Source organism: Ochlerotatus camptorhynchus, unplaced genomic scaffold (genome assembly GCF_037179485.1).
Source record: "Ochlerotatus camptorhynchus isolate MF236.1 unplaced genomic scaffold, CSIRO-AGI_Acam_v1.1 ptg000033l, whole genome shotgun sequence".
NCBI lineage: Eukaryota > Metazoa > Arthropoda > Insecta > Diptera > Culicidae > Ochlerotatus > Ochlerotatus camptorhynchus.
This window is the reverse complement of record NW_027040524.1, coordinates 3,920,667-3,943,984: the sequence shown is the minus strand read 5'-3', so window position 1 is coordinate 3,943,984 and position 23,318 is coordinate 3,920,667. Positions and strand designations below refer to the sequence as shown.

General features: G+C 37.9%; 1 protein-coding gene across 1 annotated transcript; it reads left to right on the top strand.

Moving 5' to 3' along the window:
- The first annotated feature begins 7,954 nt into the window (after positions 1-7,954).
- On the top strand, positions 7,955-22,200 carry wit (wishful thinking). Its single transcript, XM_065231212.1, has 6 exons — positions 7,955-8,424; positions 18,035-18,186; positions 18,967-19,060; positions 19,122-19,527; positions 19,672-19,817; positions 19,877-22,200. The coding sequence occupies exons 1-6, from the start codon at positions 8,364-8,366 to the stop codon at positions 21,682-21,684; spliced, it is 2,667 nt and encodes an 888-aa protein (XP_065087284.1). The 5' UTR covers positions 7,955-8,363; the 3' UTR covers positions 21,685-22,200.
- The last annotated feature ends 1,118 nt before the right edge of the window (positions 22,201-23,318 follow it).

Sequence of the window (23,318 nt, the reverse complement as noted above, 5' to 3'; positions counted from 1 at the left end):
AATCGGATTGAGGACGACGCGGGAAGTGGCGGGTGTGCGAAATTTCGGTGTTTTGTGATCCATAGGGTAATAAAAGTCCTGTGTTTTATAATGCCCTCAAAGGCAGACCAGGAACCTAGCTTTTCGGCCGGAAAGAGTTGGAACCGGTGGGGAGCATTGTTGGAGACCGACTATAGAGGGTGATGAATGGACTGCTTTAAACGCTGTCCAAACTGGAGAGTTATAACATGTTTTAACTGTTGTCAAATAATTGCAACACAGAAACCACCATCAAGATAGCGCTATAACATGTTATAGCTCTGTAGCCTGAACAAGGCATTAGTTTGTTTTGTGTGAATTGCAGCATTATTTGAATTAAGGGCACTAATGAGGTCTGATTAACTGCCTCTTTCTCTAGCCCACTCTGGAGCCTACATTTCGTATTTAGATCTATAAGTGAACTGCAAGTCTGAGTTCCTCTGGTATCTTCAATTAGAAGATGTTCCTGAATATACAGTCAAACAGCACGTAATGTTCTGAACAACTTCAATGACACTTATCCAGCAGTGCTCCCATTTTATTTCTATACAACAATCTAATGCCTATGAGATTGTGCCGAAGGTTTGCCGAAAATGTGCCGATGGATGTGCCCAAGCTGTGCCGAATATAATTTCGGCACAATGTGCTGAGTGACTTACCCCTTTGGTTTACCAGTTTATGTTAAAAAAAAATTGGCAAGGTTATACACTATTGTCCGATCTGGGTTTTCACTCTGCTTACACAAGTATGTAGCCTCTTTTCACACATAAGATTTTGATTATGAACAGGATTAAAACCGCCTACTTCATCTTGCCTTTTTCGACAAACTTGTTCGGTTGATTTAGGGACTACAGGATACTGAACAAACCAGACAGATATCACTAGTTGGTACTGATTTCTTCTCTCCGTCGTTCACTCACGAGATCACAAACGCTCACTTGTCCCACAGGAGCATTCTGGATCAACAATAGAAAAGGGCCCATCAGCATTTGTAAACAAACCGTTCCAAAGCCCATTCCTCACTAATCGAAGGGCGCCCACACAAACCAACACCATCATCGTGTAGCTGGAAGTTTTCCCTATTTTCCCTTTTTTGTTTACAAATGCTGATGGGCCCTTTTCTATTGTTGATCCAGCATTTCCTTCTCTATTGCTAAATAGGGGCTGTTCATTAACTACGTAGACAGTTTTTTTTTAATTCTTGAGTTTTTTGGGATTTTTAAAATTTGCATGGGCCGTGGATAACTGCCACCCCTCCCCCTAAGCTCTAAATATAACTAACTATCGATGATTTCTAGAAATTCAAGGCTCGCCCACGCAAACCAACATCCTGATCGGGTAGGGAAAGACTTCCACTATCCGATGGTTATGTTAGTCTGCGTGGGCGTGCCTTGAGTTCCTAGAAATCATCGATAGAAGTCATTGTTTACAAAAGCTGTTACGCCCTAATTCCAGATCTATATAGAACCATAGAGGTAACTCTAATAGTACGTTCAGACTACAGAGTTATAACATGTTATAGCGCTATCTTGATGGTGCTTTCTTTGTTGCAATTATTTGACAACCGTTATAACATGTTATAACTCGCCAGTCTGGCCGGCGTTTAAGACAAGTAGGTCCCTAAGAAACGTGCTCAACTTTTTGGCTCACCTCTGGTACTATCTTCGGTCCCAAGCTAGTCGAATCACCCCTCGAAACATAGGAAAATCCAATAACCTCTCTTTTATCTGTCAAACTTTTATAGCGAATCAAAACAAACATTGTGTAGTACTAGAATTTTGACTAGAATGGGATACGTTAATCGATTTGCTTGGGACCAATAGGCTAGTCAAGCAGTGAGCCAATTTAAAATCGTTAGTTTCGTATTGATTGTTGCTAGAACCACAAACGAAGTGACAGACGACTAACTGGCGAAGAAATCCATTAAAATAATGTGGTTCACTGTAATAGAATTTTCTTGGAAGCTTGTGCCATCATCCACCAGATGGGTTAATTTTTTTGTTTTGATTTGAACAAAGTTGATTTTGTGTACAATGATTCTTTGACAGTGTGCAAAGAGTGTATCATTTTGTCATTTTTTTATGCATTTCATTCTTGAGTAGTGTGAAAGAGATAGAACCAAAACATTCTAATACATTTGGTGAAAATGCTAGTATAATCCAGTAGTAGTGTTGCCATGTGGTACAATCTAGTAGTAGTGGTGCTGCCATGTGGTACACTGAAAAATTGAAATAGCAGGTTAGTCACCAAAGTTTTCGAGCCGCTCCGTCTGTCACTTCGTTTGTGCTAGAACTGTCTACGTAGTTTATGAACAGACCCATACCACAAACGAAGTGACAGACGGAGCGGCTCGAAAACTTTGGTGACTAACCTGCTATTTCAATTTTTCAGTGTACCACATGGCAACACCACTACTACTGGATTGTACCACATGGCAACACTACTACTGGATTGTACTAGAATTTTCACCAAATGTATTAGAATGTTTTGGTTATATCAACAATCAATACGAAACTAACGATTTTAAATTGGCTCACTACTTGACTAGCCTATTGGTCCCAGGCAAATCGATTAACTTACCCCATTCTATTTAAAATTCTAGTACTACACAAAATGTGTGTTTTGATTAGCTATGAAAGTTTGACAGATAAAATGAGGGGTTCGTGGATTTTCCTATGTTTCGAGGGGTGAATCGATTAGCTTGGGACCGAAGAGATTAACCAGAGCTGAACCAAAAAGTTGAGCACGTTTCTTCGGGACCTTCTAGTCTTAGAGTTACCTCTATGGTTATATCTCTTTCACTCTACTCAAAACTGAAATGCATAAAAAATGACAAAATGATACACTCTTTGCACACTGTCAAAGAATCATTGTACACAAAATCAACTTTGTTCAAATCAAAACAAAAAAACTAACCCATCTGGTGGATGATGGCACAAGCTTCCATGAAAATTCTATTAAGTGAACCACATTATTTTAATGGATTTCTTCGCCAGTTAGTCGTCTGTCACTTCGTTTGTGCCCATACCATTGTCAGACTTCACTCTTGACTCCTCAATTGTTTGTCAGGTTTCATCGGAACTCTTTTCTCTGAGTTCCCAGCTAACTCATGTGGCCGATGGCTGTCCGTTGTTATTCTATAATACTACTTTCTGGAACATCCGCTGCTCTGATCTCAAGCTGTTCAACGTACGACCTTTTCTTGCTGGATCTTCAAGATGGCGCGTGTTGAATCACCGTCCTAATTCCCACAACTGACAACAGCCCGCTAATCACCGTTTATGCGGCGCCGCCGGGATGTTCTGAGGCATAACATCTCTGATCACGCCTTCCTTCGGATGTGAAGTAAAGCTGTTGGTCCCCGGTTCATGAGTTGATGGGTCGATAGGTAGGGTCAAGGTGTGGGAGCTGCCTTCCTGGCACGTCGGTAGCATTGGTGCTCAGCACGGAAAACAAGATCGACGGAAAAAACAAACCAAAGCTAAAAAAAAAATAATCACCGTTTATAATGCTGATGTACGACTAATATAATGTTTTGAAACCCTACACGAAACGAAAATCAATTATTTTATTCATGTTTTTCACTTATACATTTTTGTCAAAAAATCAGCCTTATACATTCCCTCGTACATTCCATAAGACAAACCACATAGGTCTTATAAGAATGCATAAAAGGTATGTGTGACCGCTTATACATTTCATTTGACACATGATCTTCAGTAACTTTCTGCAAGGCGTTTGCTTATCAGTTGACTTATACATTTTATGAATAATCAGCAATAGAAATTAGCCAAAAAGTATAAGGAGATTTTTATCCGTGCACACATGAATTTTTGCAATGTGATCAACAAATGATATCTATGTGTCGGACGTCAGCCTGCGGCATCCTACACTGATAAAATTCGACACATTTTTATTGGCGAATTTCCATGTAAAATTCCACATGATTTTCATGTGTCCACACATAAACAGAATTCACTCAGAAGTACACATGAAATTTATGAGTCAAATGAATAGTATGTGTGGTTACAAATGAATTGTATGTGTACACATAAGAACTATGTGTCTGACACATATATATCATTTGTTTATCACATTGCAAAAATTCATGTGTGGGACACATAAAAATAATCATTGAATTTTTATTAGTGTATTCACCTGTAGAAGCACGTCTGCAAGCATGCATTACAACGAACAAACTTTTCAACGTCTCTGATTGCTGAGTGTATGAAAAGTTCACGCAGTATTCATTCCACCGCCAGTATTCACAGTAGCCATGGTTACAATACCATACCTTATCCTTGTACTAGCTTGTGAAAAGGAAATGCATTGAGTCAAGGCTGCCATTTAGGCTCGCATTTAGGCGATTTTTTTTTCCTTTGGTTTGTTTTTTCCGTCGATCTTGTTTTCCGTGCTGAGCACCAACGCTACCAACGTGCCAGGAAGGCAGCTCCCACACCTGGACCCTACCTATCGACCCATCAACTCATGAACCGGGGACCAACGGCTTTACGTCCCATCCGAAGGAAGGCGTGATCAGAGTTGTTATGCCTCAGAACATCCCGGGGGCATTTAGGCGATGACAACGACGATTTGGGTGTAAGTATTTTTGCTCCAATGATCGGATTTCTTCTTGATTGATCTCACTGAGGACACAAAGGATTCTCCGGAAATACATACCAAAACGTTCGTTTGGAATCTGGTTTCGTGATGGGAAAGTATCAAGGCCCTAACATTGACCGTTGTAGAGATCGGAAACTGAGAATCGAAAGATACCCGAAAATCTAGTACAACGGTCGTTAATAAAGAAAACTAAACTAAACTAACTAGTACAACGGTCCAGTGGAATTTATCCTATTCATATTTCTCACAAACTACACAGTAAATCCTTTGAAAATAAATCCCAAAATGTTCGTATAGGATCTGATTAGGGGGTCAAAAAGTACCAAAGTGGAAAAAACTTGACGGAGAGGTTGTGCAGCTCCAAACCAACTGCTGGATGCGAAACGGATGCAGAAGAAACGAATAGCAACCTTCAACGACGAGTCGGGATAGAGTTCAGGCAGAGCCCTACAGACATGGATGGATCACATGAGAATAAAAACTTTAAGCTCCAAAGCAAATCATATCCAAGAACATCATCAGCACAAGACCGTATTACAATTACTGTGATCATAGTGATTTTTCTCGATTCACAGGACAACGTTGGCTTCAGCGTGATCACCGGCTGAAAGAGGATTCGGCTTGATCGTTCTTGGTAGAGTAAAGTAGGGTAGAGAACTACTTCGACCTTATCACCCATTTTGGGCCTATCGAGCAAAAAACTTCAAATAAATCCATGATTTCAGAGTTAACAAGTCAATTATGCGTTTGGTACGATACTTGGTATTGACCCAAAATGCAAAAAAAAAAACCCTGTAAGCGCCCGTAAAAATAATCCAATAAAAATACAATGAATTTCTTTGTAACCATGATATTTATGGAATTCATGGTTCGCAATAATGAAAATCATGGTGTTTGAGAAATATACAGTAAAAAAGTGGGTTGTTAAGCATCTTAACAATAAAACAACGGATTTTTCTAGAACAAATTTAATCTCATCACATTGATTTTCATTGTTTGAGCATTGTATCGTTAAAAATCTAAAATTCATTTTCCTCTGTGCAGTAATTAAACAATAAATTTGAATGAACTCAAAATTCAACAGCAAAAATCATTGAAATTTAATTTTTTTATTATAATTTTTTTTCGGGCATCGAAACAATACCTGCACTTTACACTATCTATGCATAAAAAGCATGTTTATTCTAAGTTCGTATTCTCTCTCTCTCTCTCTCTCTCTATTTATACAAAGCTCCGGTCAACCAGACGAATAGCGATTTTGTATGAATTTTAAACTAGATAGTTTAGATTTTTTCTGAGAGCACTCGTGAAAATCGATTTTACTCTTATCTTCTTCTTCTTCTTCTTCGCATTTCAAGCTTATTGCATATCGCATATTAGCTTATTGCGTGCTCTCAACTTAGTGTTCTAGATGCACTTCCACAGTTATTAATTGAGAGCTTTCGATGCCTGACCATTTTTGCATTGGTATAATTGTGTGGCAAATCCAATCATACTTCTATGCTCAGGGAAGTCGAGAAATTTTCTAACCCGAAAAATTCCTAGACCTAACCGGGAATTGAACCCAGCCACCTCCAGCATGGTCTTGCTTTGTAGCTGCGCCTTAACCGACTGAGCTAAGGGCTATTGAGCTATTCTTTATGTTAAACATAGGGCTATTGAGCTATTCTTTATGTTAAACATAGTGTCGGACATAGTGCGCTGTATTCGCAAAATGATGTCCGACGTTATGTTTAACGTACAGAGTAAAAACAAATGTCGCGTGTGGAGTTGTCCGGTGTCCAACTTAACCGACAATATTAACGAAAGAAAGAATCGATGAAGAGAATCGATAAATGTAGATTAGTCTATTTAAAAAGTGACAAAAGATAATAGATAGTATATTATACTCTTTTGCAGTTCTTTATGTTTTTTTTTTTCTAGCAATGTGACCGATAGTGTACCTATTGTTGAGAAAGGTGTAAATGACACATATCTTCCTTTTGAAATAATTTCTCGCTCCTGATTTGATCCCTAGCGTGCACAGTTTGCAGGCATAAGCCATGCACACCGGCAGGATTACTAAGGATATAAATGACAGCATATAAATACATAGTGAGCGAGAGCATTGAGTAGTATACATCCTTATGAACTCCACCAGTACTGTTCCCGCATGTGTCATATTATGGTGTAAAATAGTACTATAGACCAGTGAATCCAACATGTATGTTTACTATGCTTGCGTTGAAATTGCGCTCCCTCCCAACCAACAACAACTAACACATAATAAACGGACGAGCAATACTTAGCAATATCATTTGTATCCGTCAATAGCACCGGGCAAAATTGAATTGGAGAGTAGTGTGGGTTTGCTCCGAGAAAAACTCTCAGGAGGAAAAATCAATATCATTCCAGACGTAGTGGCGTTAGGGTAGAAGTTGCTACGCAAACGGAGTGATATCGTAGGATTTTTCGAATTTTTGTGCCGTATTGTCAATATTTGGACCAATCTGTAGTTTGAGAATCTTGGATGTAAATAGTTATCGGTAATAAAAGTGTACATGTGACATAGTCATGAAAATTCAGCGATATTATCCAGGAAAATTGTTGTAAAAATTGCTGTGTGGTATTCTGCATTGGAAAAAAAAATACAGAAAATGCATTCAATTCAATATTTCTGTTCTGCATACAATATCAGATAAATCAGATAAAGAAACGCAAAAAAAAAAGTTACAGATGAACATCTTAACGCAAAACAAAAATCTTGAAAAACGCACCCCCCAATGGCCAACGTGAAATGAAAAGAAAATATATTTATTGGTGTTTGTGTCTAAAGGAAAACTATTAACCCTCAATCCTTGGATAGGTGCTTGTGGAGAAAGAGATTTCAATTTTCGTAAACAAAAAGATTGTTGAAAATAATAATCAATAAATACGATTTTACGCATTATTTTAGCATTCAAAGCATTGCCTGAGTTGTTTTTTTTCTTGTTGGTTATCAGTTGTATTGCTATTATCGCATCATGCTCATTCTAATTTAAAGTTATCTGATGCAGCAAGTGTAACATTAGTGCGGTATGCAAGTGTGAGCTGTGTCTCTTTATTGAGAGAGAAAGATAGAGAAAATTCGTTTTTCGTCGTCCTTTGCAGTTGGTATTTATGTTTGAAAATTATTTCAAAATAACTCTAGAATTAATTAGATGATTGGATTGAAAAGATGTTAATTGATATTTTATTGATATTTTAGCAATCAAATGCTAATATTTTCTTTTGAAACAATTAAAAACAAACAATAACTGATTGAATGAATGAGATCCCTATCATTCATTTTTAAGGTACATAAAGACAATATTGCGTTTACTAAGGTTATCAGTTGCTACTGTAATGACGTTTGAAAACGCCCTTTAATTTCTATGCGTCAGCATTTCAGTGTTCAGTGCAATATATCAGACGAGAGAGGCCGTTCAAATTTTAAAGCGTGATTGTTAATGTGAGTGGGTGCAGACAAATTCCCAAAACAAATGCATCAGATTAAGGAAAGAGAAGAAATAGACTATGGAATACCAATGTTTGATCGATTTTTGCACCTAGTGGCATAAAGTGTGTGTCTTCCAAGGATAAGCACATTTGAGTCATTTGACGTATTAATAAACCAGAGAGAACGGGGCAACGAGGACACAACAGTGACAAGTGAGAAATTGAGGTTCGGCCGGATACAACTGACGGTTAAGGAATACAGCACCATGAGAAGGCTAATATTTGTTGTGATACTGATTGTACTTAGCAGTTATGTTTATGTTGAAGGTAAGTGTGTCAGAAGTAAACTTAAACATATTGGCATTATGATCGTTAATAACATTGTTTTCTAAACGCTGAGAAACATAAGTAAGGTACAGCTGCCTATAAACGCATAACAGTACCATGTCGAAAAACAGCAGGCTGAGAAAAACACTGTTTATTTTTTCATGATTTTCAGAACAAAAAAGTTTACTTTATGTGCACATATTAAAAAAGGTGGGTAATAATTGAATCCACAAGATAACTCATTTTTGACAAAAAAAGTCACATGGGACTGTTATGCATTTATGGGCAGTAAACTTATGTTCAAAGCTCGCTACCCCAGAATTGTTTATATCGAATTTAAAACTTGTTCCATCATTAAACTCGTTGGTCAGTCCCTAAAGCAATGGCAGTTAAGAAAAACTTAAAAAAGATTGAAACATTAGACATAGCATACAATGTGAAAAGAGGTTTGTTTTTTCAACTTTCCTCCGAATATGGGGTGAGTAGGACCGCATGGTTTGACTACTTGCCATGAGTTGGATTAACAATTTAATGATTCTGAAATCAAGTAACACATTAAAGAAGGTGGACAAATCCTGTTTGAAACACAGGAGATAAATACTAATCCACCTATCAGGGACAAAACCACTGTACTCTTGCATTGATTTTTCAATACGAAAATACGTATAATGTCTCAGAAAAACATCTTTATTTCGATCACACTACATTCCAGTATATAAAAATTTTACAGTGTAAAATATTCGTGCCGTGAAAATGATCTAATAATAATAATTAATGTTTAAATAGATTATGCAGATAATCATTTATATTCAAAAGAAGGAGATTGTATACATTTAGGCGTTTTATTACATCCTTCAGTTTCACTAAATCTGACAAAATGTTTCTTTTGAATGAGTACCATCTAAATGTGTCCATCCTTCCGTGCACACAAGTTATATTTAGAACATATGGTGCTTCAAAGCTTCACTTCTCTTGTGATCCCACTTAAGCAACGGTCTATTAGTAATGATTATTTTACAATTTTACAGTTTTCTATCTGAAATAGGGTACATGACGGCTTCGGCAATGCCTTATTCTATTATCGTCAGGGGGTAAACAACGTCCTTTACGAAACGAAAATCAATTATTTTATTCATGTGTTTCACATTATACATTTTTGTCAAAACATCAGCCTTAAACATTCCATAAGACAAACCACATATGTCCTATAAGAATGCATAAAAGGTATGTGTGACCACTTATACATTTCATTTGACACATGATCTTCATTAAGTTTTTGCAAGGCGTCTGCTTATTAGTTGACTTATACATTTTATGAATAATCAGCAATAGAAATTTGCCAAAAGGTATAATGAGATTTCTTTCCGCTCCATTTTGGCTTGTGGATTCAATGTGTTTCAGAGTGCTCTAGGACTTTGTTTACCCCCTGACGATAATAGACTAAGGTATTGCCTGATGCCGACATTTTCCCTAGGTTAATTGAGTTATTCTGATTGCCATTGGAAAATTTAAGCATAACTGATTCAATAAATTGAAAGTCAATTAAATTGTTTCATATTCATATATTTGTATGTGTTTGGACCGATCTGTCCTTGTTTACACAAGGCATTGGGCTGTATTTAAATTTGCAAACATTATGATTCCATTTTGATAAGTCTTTGTCCGGATTTATTTCGCTAATGTATGCCATACAAGTATACTGACAAATCAATGCGTTACAAACCAATACCCAAGTTACAAAAAGTTCTAATCAAAGGCTATTTGAGGCTTAAGCAGCTTGGTTGAAGGGGGTCTAAGGAATTCTAAGCAGCCTCATTTTTAAGTTGTTATAAGAAATGAAAGTTCCGGCACCATAATTGAAGGGCATTCGAAGCAGCTTCTGGCGGAACTTGAACAGCTTTTTTTGGAAAATAAGTTTAAAAAAAGGGTTTTGTCCTCTACACCAATTCTATTAGTTCGTAATTTTATGAAAGTTATTTCTAAAGTCAGGTATGAACTTGTATTGATTTATTAGCATTAGTAGTAATATTTGGGATTGTTTGAAGAATGAATACGAAATACAACACCTTGGTGAATTTTAAATTGGTGTTTGCCCGCATAATATTCCAGCACACTTGTGGCGAGCGTTAGCGTTCGTTGATCGCATGCCGAATATACGGGTTCAAATCCAGGAAAGGGCAACCTTTAATTATTTTTTATGTTTAGAATATTGATGCACTGTATAAATAAAAGAATTATGATTTAATTGAGCCAATTATCATTTCATATTTACGTACATTTTGTTTTGTTTTCCTTTGGTTTGTTTTTTCTGTCGATCTTGTTTTCCGTGCTGAGCACCAATGCACAGTGGTACAGAATGTAGATTTAGCTGGAATGATATGTTTTGAGCCTGAAATTGAAACTTTAGACAAAAAGTCTCTTCTACAAAGTTGTTCCTTATAGTTAGGCCCTAATTTTTATGACAATGAATTCTAGGGTGGTTCCTATTATCATTAAAATCAAAAATCTAACTTTTTTGTTACAATAAATTAAGGTATACATTCTTTGGCAAAGTTATAGCTGAGCTAATTTCAAGCAACTTTGTTCACATTAACTTTTTTGTATCTCTTAAATTGGCCAATTTAAAGCTATTTTCTTGAATTGAGTTAGGGTGACTCTTAAAAAAACAGTTTTTTTGCTCTGTTTTTTCTTATTTCGAATTTCTCAGCAAAGGTGTCTTCAGATAACTTTTAGATCTTAAAAAGGCGCAAATGTTTGCTGCACAAAACTTGTCAATACCTTTCGTCGATCAAGAGTTATTGACGTTTTTATACTAAAAATATGCACTTTCCAAATGTTAATATCTCTGGTTGGGGCAAACAAAAAAAAGTTTTTTTGCAGCATTTGAAAGGGCGTATGTTATTCTCAAAAATATGAAAAAAATGGAGGTATGTTATTTTTTAAACTCGTATAAAATCAATTTGAATTTATTCATATTTTTTACTTTATTTGAGTATATCTTTTTTATTAGAAGAGATACAGGCAACAAATTCAGCTATAAAACATTCGTCTTTAAGAGTTTAAAAATGCTCTAGAAGATAACTTTCATGAGAATTTTCAAATAAAAAAGTTATTGCTAAAAAACTATTTTTTCCAGGAACACCCTAAGTCAACTCCGAAAAATTACTCTAAAATGAGAACGTTAAGAGATAGAAAAAAAATGTCTTCTACAAAGTTGCTTGCAAGTAACTTAAGTACAACTTTTTTGAACAACACATGTTTATATTTTGTAAAACAAAAAAAATAGTTTTAAAAATTCCCTAATTTGAGGACCACCCTGACGTCTGCAAACACCAAAAGAAGGGAATTTTTAAGAACAAAAACTTCTTTGAAGACACTAAATGTCCAAATATTGAAACAAATGTACTATCTCATTTTATATAAATTTGTCATTAGAGTGGTCCTATGAAATCCATCTTTTGCCAATAACTTTTTTATTTGAAATTTATCATGAAAGTCATCCTGTAGAGACCTTTAAAACTCTTTAAAACGAATGTTTTATAGCTGAATTTGTTGCCTGTATCTCTTCTAATAAAAAAGATATACTCAAATATAGTAAAAAATATGAATAAATTCAAATTGATTTTATACGAGTTTAAAAAATAACATACCTCCAATTTTTTCATATTATTGAGAATAACATACGCCCTTTCAAATGCTGCCAATAAACTTTTTTTTTGTTTGCCCCAACCAGAGATATTAACATTTGGAAAGTGCATATTTTTAGTATAAAAACGTCAATAACTCTTGATCGACGAAAGGTATTGACAAGTTTTGTGCAGCAAACATTTGCGCCTTTTTAAGATCTAAAAGTTATCTCAAGACACCTTTGCTGAGAAATTTGAAATAAGAAAAATAGAGCAAAAAAACTGTTTTTTTAAGAGCCACCCTAACTCAATTTAAGAAAATAGCTCTAAATCGGCCAATTTAAGAGATACAAAAAAGTTATTTCCAACAAAGTTACTTGAAATTAGCTCAGCTATAACTTTGCCGAAGAATGTATACCTTAATTTATTCAAACAAAAAAGTTAGATTTTTAATTTTAATGATAATAGGAACCACCCTAGAATTCATTGTCATAAAAATGAGGGCCTAACTATAAGGAACAACTTTGTAGAAGAGACTTTTTGTCTAAAGTTTCAATTTCAGGCTCAAAACATATCATTCCAGCTAAATCTGCATTCTGGACCACTGTGCAATGCAACCGACGTGCCAGGATGGCAGCTCCCACACCTGGACCCTACCTATCGACCCATCAACCAACGGACCAACGGTTTTACTTCCCATCCGAAGGAAAGGCGTGATCAGAGTTGTTATGCCTCAGAACATCCCGGCGGCGCCGACTGGGATTGAACCCAGGCCTGCTGGGGTGAGAGGTAATCACGCTTACCACTACACCACCGGCGCCGTTCGTATTTACGTACATTAAATATTGTTACTAATATAGATTTGTACGGATTGTTTCATGTGGGCTTTGACGGACCTTTTTTAAAAGTATCAAGTTGCTTAGAAGTTCCACAGTGAACTTTTAAGAAACTTTAAAGTTGCTAAGAAGTTCCGTTGGGAACTTTGTTGCTTAGTGCTTTTTTTGAACTTCAAGTTGCTTGGATTTCCCATAGTAATTTCCATATAACTTTCAAATAGTTTGTGCCAAGTCAGGGCTGGGTTCAATCCCAATCGGCACCGCCGGGATGTTCTGAGCCATAACATCTCCGATCATGGGAAGTGAAGCCTTTGGTCTCCGGTTCATGAGTTTGATGGGTCGATAGTTAGGGTCCAGGTGTGTGAGCTGTCTCCCTGGCATCGGTAGCATTGGTGCTCAGCACGGAAAACAGCTTCTTACCAAATGAGTTCAAATTTTGAGAGTCTAATACCTATCAGGCTAAGGCCTTGTTTTCCTCTGCTGTCCGAAGAAGTTGTCTCCACTCTACTCGACCCATGGTCACAATTCTCCAGCCTCGTAGTCTGCGAAGGGTCCGCAGGTCGCCTTTTGCTTGGTCGATCCATCTTGCCCGCTGCGCGCCTTTTCTTCTTGTTCCTGTTGGGGTGCTTTCGAGAACCATTTTCACTGAGTCGTCGTGTGGCATTCCTACGACGTGCCCAGCCCATCGTAATCGCCCAATTTTTGCAATGTGGACGATGAATGGTTCTACCAGCAGCTGGTGCAATTCGTGGTTCATTCGCCTCCTCCACGTTCCGTCATCCATTTGCACTCCACCGTAGATGGTACGCAACACCTTCCGTTCGAAAACACCAAGGGCGCGTTGGTCCTCCACGAGCATAGCCCAGGTTTTGTAGCCGTAGAGAACCACCGGTCTAATCAGCGTCTTGTTGACTTTTATACCTAGGGGATGAGTACCTAAGGGGGTTAGATTTTGAAAAGTTCTTTAGTGGGAATGACAGTGATGAAGACTGCACATTGTAGTCGAAATACGTATCTGTCATGGATGCCAAAATTAATTAAGTGGAATTAAATGGAAGGTAACCCTTTTTTTGCTGTTTTATTTAGGCATTCCGCTAACAACCCAATTTCATTACTTCATTCGTCTTGTAGATAGTCAACTTCGTGCGGCGGCGAATTTTATTCGACCGGAGCGTCCAACGAAGTCCAAAGTAGGTACGATTCCCTGTCATAATGCGTCTTTGAATTTCTCTGCTGGTATCATTATCGGCGGTCATCAGTGAGTCCAAATACACGAACTCATCGACCATCTCGATTTCGTCACCGTTAATCTGAACTCGGGGTGAGAGGCTAACATTGTCTTCCCTAGAACCTATTCCTTTCATGTATTTTGTCATTGACGCATTAATGGCAAGTCCATTCCGCCAAGCTTCAGCTTTCAGTCGTCAGGTCTCCCTTCGTGTGGGCAGTGTACGTTGATAATGCTGTAGTTGAAGAAACGGCCCTTAACTTGCACATCCTCACGTTGATCGGCTGCCAACAAATCACGCGTTGGCGCATCGTACTACAAAGCCGGTTCCCAGCTCGTTGGTGGTGCCACAGCTTTGGTACAAAGTAGCCACTCGATGCCCGCTTTTCCATACATTTTGTCCCGTCCAGCAAAGTTCATGCAGTGCTACGACTTCGAAGGTGCGTGGTTGAAGTTCGTCATAGATTAACCTATCGCACCCCGGGAAACCGAGCGATTTGCAGATCCATGTTCAGACGTTCAGAGTTTCCAATCGTAGTCCTTATTTCGTCGCGTAGGTCTGTTCCGAATGCTATTTGCAACTTTATGTTTTTCCAGGGCGGCTTGTTGGGCCTGCTCCAACCCCCTGTCTCGCCGGGGGACCATCGTGCACAGCTCTGTTTAGAGCCCCACGCTGGCACTAGGACGGTGATCAGCCGCTCCTAACATGAAAAACAGACGCCGTTTTGAGCCGCACCTCCATGGTGAACAGACGCTCAGGTTTGGTGAAGCATTTCCTCTATCACCGTACTATGGTTACCGCGCCAGTGTTCGCGTCGCACCTCTACACTTTGCTATTGCCGGACTGGCCACCCAGCTGTGTCCATGTTTCAGCTGGTAGTCTTTTGTTATCATATGACTCGGGGAGGCGTGAAGTAGGAACTTGTGAGGACCAGAGCTAGGTATACCGCTCCTTCCAGGTTATCAACTCACCATTTTGTGCCCAAAATACCCAATAATGAATATGAAAGACTCGATATTGGCTACAAAGTAAGCATTTTTGAGGAAGACTGGGACTACCCGTTTAATGAGTTATAAAATACCCATTTATGTTTATTTGATACTCACAAATGAATACTTACTACTTATTTTTGTAGTTGTAATTACTCAATAAAGGGTAAAATTTTACTCATTTAATGGATAGTCCCAGTTTCCCTCGAAAATGCTTACTTTGTAGTAATTATTGGGTCTTTTGTGGTTACCGTGTATTGGGCACTGTAGGAGTATCCGTTAAACAATTTCAAAGTAAGCGCCGTTTAAATGCATTTTTTACTATTCGAACCCCGTTGTTCTACGGTATTCAAGAAGTGTTTTCTGGAAAATCATGGGAAAATTTACTCATTCATTGAGTAACCCCATTTGTTTTTGCAATTTTGAGTCAAATTATACTTAATTTTGAGATAATCTCATTAGCCAGGGGTAAGATACACTTCCTTCGTTTAAAGCCTAAAAACATTTTAACAACAAAGTAGTTACCCTATAAGTTGAATCTGTGTTTGCTTTGAACACCGTATCAATTTGGCAGCTCTATGTTAATGTAAATATAACAAAAACCTGTTTGCATTGGATATAGTGTAATTTTGTCCTCCTCATTGTTAAGATTTTTTAGCGATTCAAACATTATTTAGCGTCGGTGAAAGATATTAACCATTTGACTGAGGTTTGAACATCTTTCCGATAAAATACCGATAAGTTTTATGATGTATTTCTCTTTTATGATCAAACATATTTTCTTTATACATTTGGGTCAACATGCACTCCTAAGTTCGGGGCAAAATGATGCTTTAGGAAACAAGCTTTGTTTGCGTTCAATTCTTTCTTCAGAAATGGTCCGCAACGTTCCGAAGTCTATTGAGCGGTCCTGGGCCATAAATAACTACGAACGGAGCTGGAGACAGTAAAAAACGAAGACGTTTTATTTATTTATTTATTTATTTATTTTATTTGTACAAGTCAAAACAACCTAAAAGTAAGTAACATGTAAAAATAACATCATACACATAGGGCTCTCCATTTGGCGAACGACGAAAGAAGTAATGCCTCTTGGTCATGATCATTTGTAAGACGGCAAGAACAGTCATATTGTCCCATTATTGTAGTGTATTTTGCCCCACTGTTGGAGTGCATTTTGCCTCATCATTTGTATGTCACAGACATTTGACACATAACAAAATCCAGGATTTCACATTATATCAATTAATGTTATCATAATGTTACGTCACATTTTTTAACGTGAACGACTTTTTTTGTAGTTTTTGAATCCGCATAGATTAATACACCTCTACTAACAATATCGGAAAAGTTTTATGAGAAATACTGCTTTAAATTAGCGTTCAAAATATTAACGACTAAGAGAAACTGGTTTAAATTAGCGTACAAAATATTGGGGAAACACATAAAATCCAGGTTTCGGTTTTTTGTTGTTTTCCAGCATTTGCATCGAATGAACCGCATAAATCAAATCTTTGGTTCAAATACCGGAGGTAGTGAATTTAAAAGATTTATCTGGAAAATAAACATAAACGTGAAGTTTGCGATTTTCAGAATTGGTTGGAAATGCTATCTAACATGAAGCTTTGGTGTGATAAATTATCAGCTAGAGAATGGTCTTAGACTCTTCCTTCCTCTGGTAGGTAGATAGTTTCGTTAGAGTACGGCAGTATAAAAATTGAATAGAAGTTGAAAATCAGCGAAGGGCCATTAATGCGACAGTATAAAGTCAAATGCACACTTTTTTGCCTTCAAATCTACAGGCAAAAAAGTGTGCACCCGCTTTTGCTCATATACTGTCTGTGGCTGTGGAATAGTTCTAGCGACGTTTCATCACTATACCTAAAGCCCCACGTTGCCGAAAGCATTTCCAGTCGATGGTGTGTTAGGATAGAGAACTACTTCGGCTTAATCGCCCATTTTGAGCCTATCGAGTAGAAAGCTTCAAATAAATCCATGATTTCAGAGCTAACAGGTCAATTATGCGTTTGAGGTTTGCACCCATTATTCCCAAAAACAAAAGAAGCGCGCCGAGCGAATCATGTTTTATCCGATAGGCCGAAGTGAATTCATTGGCGTTTCAATAACGTTTCAATGCGTTAGGCCGGCCGAATGGCGTCAAGAAGCATTGATAGACTTTTGACACTATCTCAACGATTGGTTTCTCTTTATCAAATTTTACCGGTACGTACGGAAAGGTAAATAAATTTGAACATTCCGTTTGGGGCTAACCTGCGCTAGATTAAGGAAGACTAAGTGCGGGTTGTGCTTAATAGGCCGGAAATGGGGAATTTAACCCTAAAATGCAATTCTTCTTTACCCAACTATTGGTGTTGCTCCTCTCGTCATGATCAACTTGGTCGTCTCAGAGAAAGCAGTAGGGTGGTTGTTGCGTGCAGTACCATCATCAGCATTGTTGACGGTTACTCCCGCCTTGAGTTGTTACATTCAAAGTGTTTTTATGTTACTTCATACGCGAAGTTTGCGATTTTCAGAGTTCAGGCCCTTCGCTCATTTTCAACTTCTATTCAATTTTCTTACTGCCGAACTCTAACGAAACTATCTACCTACCAGAGAAAGGAAGAGTCTAAGACTATTCTCTAGCTAATAAATTATCCCACTAAAGCTTCATGTTAGATAGCATTTCCAACCAACTCTGATAAACATAAATATAAATTTGGCATGGGATATCAAGACCATTAACTTTTTCAAAAAACAACATTTCTCAGTTATTAAGCCATACGAGTTTTTTAGATTATGCTTAGCTGGGATCAATTAGCTCAAAAATCACACGGATGTGGACGCAAAAAAAAAAGTCATACTCTTTTTTTACATGTTGCATCTACTAAACTACTTTGAGCAAGTAACACGAAACAATACCCTATTCACAGGAACTCCACTGAATGTACGCTACTGTCTTCAGTATGGAACAACATCTACTACAAATACCAACAATCAGGTAAACCAGGACAGTTCGGATGACTATGAAAGCTACGACGAGCCGGCAGACCCAACAGATGATGCAGTTTTTGATAAAAATACCGTATGTATCGTAATTGTAAAAGCACAGACAAACAGACGTAACTCTTGATTCTGCATAATCGTATACATGCCTTTAATGTCCAATATTGTCGGTTACGTTAGACACGGTTAATAGTTATTTTGAGCGTTACGTTTGAATGTCTGCGGTAAAAGCTTGGTAAACGGGTTATGGGGTGATTCAATCACATTTTTTTTTGATTTTCATACTCCTCTGTGACACCCCTGTCTTACGCTTTTTCCAATACCTATTACGCGTACTGTCACAAATTCCATCCCCCCCTCAAGAGTGAGTCATATTTGAATCACCCCTATGCACTATTTATTATATCGACAGTGAGCATTCATAAGGGCGTATACGCGATGATCGATTCTCTTCATCGATTTTCTCTTTTGTTAATAACTCGCTAGATTTAACGTTTGTCGGTGCGTTTGCTGTTGCTTTTGATAGCCAATGCAACCTGTTACAACTCTACATTGAATAAATTCTACAAAACTGTTGCGCTTAGCTGTAGCAATGCAAAGAGAAAATCGATGAAGAGAATCGATCATCGCGTATAGGCCCTTATGCATGCTCACTGTCGATATACACTCATAGTAAAAGACCTGCCAACGTGAGAATGCCGTATCCAAACGAACTGTCAAATCGTATGGAAAATGGTCGTTTTGGATACAACATGGCGGCACATTGACAAGTCTATTACTGAGTATCTATACTATTCTTAAGATTCCATTGCTATATAGTACCCTTTTTTAATAATATTCTCCGCTGTATCGATTCTAGTCCACTGTGGTTGCATGTTCCCGTTATGCCACCTTTTGTTATGCCTTATGGACAATAGATGCAGTGAAGAATACCACCAAGGTAGTTGTTCAAGGTAGGTGATCCATTAATTCATCTTGTTTTTTTTTTCACTAATGTGATATTTTCGATACTAGGATGCTGGGAGCTATCGGACAAAAAGGAAACGTGTCTCAACAATGAGTGCATTAGCTCTAAGGAAACGAAAAGTGGACACTTTTTTTGCTGCTGTTCGGGAGATAATTGTAATGGGAACTTTAGTTATGCATCGAATCCTATTCTTGCCGACAGTGCCAGCATGGGCACGGACAGCGAATATACACCGTTTGCTCCGTACACTTCGATCTGGAGTTCACCAACGGTTTATATTTGCTTTGCCATGGTTGGCATTATCTTGATGCTGATCATTGGTTTCCTCACGTGTCGCACGACGACGAAAGCTGTTTCGGAACTCGCACCTCTGGCACCATCAGGACCGGGTTACAGTTCAAACTTGTACAACGTGGATAATTTGAAGCTTGTGTCCATGATTGGTCAGGGAAAGTAAGTAGCTTGATTTTTGTTTTTTATACGGCCATCTTGAAGAAATTTTTCTAGTTTATAATTATTATAACATGTTATGAGGCTCTAGCCTGAACATGACTTTGGAATTAAAGGAAAATCAATCGATTATATATTCAATTTCAGATATGGAACTGTATGGAAGGGCGTTGTCAACGAGCAACATGTGGCCGTGAAAATTTTTACAGCTCAACATAGACAGTATTTTCTGAATGAAAAGGATATATACGATGTTCCTCTAATGGAATCACCAGCCCTACTAAGCTATTTCGGTAAATTGAATAAATTAGATTAAACGATAATGTCTATAATGTTGTTTTCTATCTACCAGGTTGTGATGAACGTAGAACAATGGACGATCGCATTGAATATCTCTTGGTTCTGTCCCTGGCTCCGTTAGGATGTCTGCAGGATTGGTTAACCGATAATCGGATGCCTTTCGGAATTTTTTGCCGGATGGGAAAGTCGATTGCCAATGGACTAGCTCATTTGCATACGGAAATTCGCAAAGGAGATCTGATTAAGCCGTGTATTTGTCACCGTGATCTCAATTCGAGAAACATATTAGTGAAAGCTGATTTGTCTTGCTGTATTTGCGATTTGGGCTTTGCATTAAAAACCTTCGGACCACGTTACGAATGTCGTGGTGAAATTGCTTTAGCTGAAACGAAAAGTATCAATGAAGTTGGTACGCTCCGGTACATGGCTCCTGAAGTATTGGAAGGAGCTGTGAATCTGAGAGACTGTGAGTCCGCTTTAAAACAGATCGATGTCTATTCTTTGGGGTTAGTACTGTGGGAACTGGCAACAAGATGTGATGATTTCTATCCAGATGAATCTACTGTTCCGGAATATAAGGCCCCCTATGAAGACGAAACTGGAACCAATCCAAACTTTGAACAAATGCAAGTTTTAGTGTCACGGAATAAAGCAAGACCTAGATTCCCCATGAACTATGAGAACAGTGTGGCAGCTAGAGTTGTGAAAGATACCTGCGAAGACTGTTGGGATCATGATGCTGAAGCTCGTCTGACAGCACTTTGCGTTCAGGAACGTATTCAAGAAATAACCATCATGAATCCCAAAGCGCAGCTTCATAAAGGACAAACTCCTCCACTGAGCACAAATAACCTTATCATCGCAACCCCAACTGGTCACAGCAAGGTTAGTCCAACGGCTGTGTCATTTATGACCCCGCCTAACCAACAGATAATTCCTCACACAAATCACTACTGTGATACAAGCACCGGTTTAGTAAACCATCCAAAGATAGTTAATGTTCCAGTTGATTCCCGACAAAAAATCATTCCAAATGGGTTGCAAAGACATAACATCAATGATGCCTACATACCTGATGAAGAAGATAAGTTTAAGTCTTTAACTAATGATCTTCAGCCGGATGTAATGTTCAGTAATCCTCGTGGTCTACCAAAATTGGACAACAACGAAACGCAACGCAAAATAAGAGGCTTGAATAGCGTCAGAGCTATGCTTCAGAAAACCTTTCAGAAATCTCAACCTTACGTCCAGCAGGATTGTGACGATAAATCAAATCTAGTCGTAAATTCTCTCACTTATACTGTAAATTTAGAAAATTATCCATCAGATCTAGTCCATACGAATGCAACAAGCCTTCACATAAATATGATAAACTCTGCAGATAATGACATTGAAAAGCGAACAGTTGAACGCCCAACCAATCTTGATCTCTCCTCTGGTAGCGGTCGCTACGAGCATAATCTCATACGATCCGCTAACGAGAGCTCCAAATTCAAAACCCTCGCTGATGATTTTACAAGTCAACCCTTCACCATGATCCAATCAAACTCACCTAACCCAAAACTTCGTATTGTGGTGTCAAAGTCGGCGAATGCAGTAAAAAATCTCAATTCTAGTAGATCAAGCCTGAGCGATCAAGGATCGGAGGACAGTAAATTTATGAAACGTCAGCGTTCGTTGGAAGTATTCCACGAAGTTTTCGGACCCAAAGGCAGCATTGAACGATTGCGTAACCCAAGTCAACGGGTCAAGACTCCCGGCGATGTACCGCCTTCGGTACGGAAGGTTCGAGCATCCAAGACCCTCTCGCTGTATGATGATCGCATGATGGACACAAGCAAACTAGCCAACTCTGTATAGCATGAGGAGGTGCTTCTGCTAGAACTGTAAGACCGCAGCGAGGGGGTACTCATATAGGAAAGACTTAATATACGTGAAATAAAGGAAAACACAAACAGGATAGTCTTAAAATGAGTATTTAGGGTATACATAATGTTCTATACTACTTCTGTTTTTTTATTCATAAAAAAAATGAATTTAGAAGTATAGGTAAAACGCTGCAACATTTCTGTGGCTAGTCTTTCTGTTTGATGGTATTCCATTTTGGAAGTAAAATTGAAGTTCTCAACCATACATTAATATCTACTTATTAATTCATCAGGAAAAAACTATGTAAGCCGGTAACACATTTTGCCAGGTGGACAACAGCAAGTAAGTCAGTCACATGGTATTCTTACCCAGCACAGAGACTTTTTTTTGTAGGAAAGATGAAGAATTTCTTGATAAAACGCACTAAACTATGACAGTGAGAGTATATTGAATGATAATTATTAATCAAAAGAATAAAACACTGAAGTATTACACAAACACACATAACTAAGTGCTTAATTTTGTTGTTTGAGAAAGTTCTCTTGTATGAATATATTTTGAATTACAGGTTCTTCGTCTCAAAGTATCTTTTGCTTTGAATTTTACCGTCATTATGTGTTGAAAAAAAACCTAGGTTTATCCACCTAGTGCTAGTATGAAACAATGGAAGCAACGCCTTCATGATGATTATATTAAGTTACATACTGAATAATAGATGTACTAATCTTTATCACATATTTTGAGCATGTTTACACACAAGTGTAGAATCTATTGCCGAGTTGGGCACCACCGAGTAGCTCGGGCAGCTGAGATCTCGGCAAAATTCCCGTTTGTTAGCTGAATCTCGGCAAGTTTTTCACTGTGATCCAGCAAAATAAAATGCCAGGCTGTTCGGTGGGGCCCATCTTGGCAAAACAATCTAAGTGTGTTGTCAATTGCGTGTTAAACTGATGCACGGACATAAAATTGTTTGCATTGAACCAACTTAAGTTGTATTTAAATAAACAATGCCGGTTGAAATTATATTGCATTTTGTTGTTTCAATAATACTTATTCATATACATTCAAAATAGGATCCTTTTTGTTTTAATAAGCCACTTTTCAACTGCAACTATTGTAAAAATAACAATATTCTATTATTAAGCCAACAATAGTTAATTTTAATTTAGCATTTATTTGCTGTGTCCATTCCCCGGGCGATGAATGCAAAAATAACTACCAACCATTCCCTCGTTTTCACCTGGACAAAAATGCAAACAATAACAAAACTTTTCTCGTTTGATTCAGCTCTTTACCGCGTTCCACGTAAGTATTGTTTTTTATTGTGAATTTCGGGAAATAAGTGCAAGGTTTCCGAAAACCTTGAGACATGAGGTAAGTAAGTATGCTGCAGTTCGAGCGGCAAGTTGCTAAATATAATCAATTTTTCTGTTTTTTTCCGTCGATGTTGTTTTCCGTACTAAGTACCAATGTTTCCGACGCCAGGAAGGCAGCTCCCACACTTGGACCCTACATATCGACTCATCAACTCATGAACCGGGGAGAAACGGCTTTACAGTGATTTAATGCCTCAGAAATTCAATTGCAATTCTGTTTGTTGCAAAAAGAAAACAAAACATAAAAAA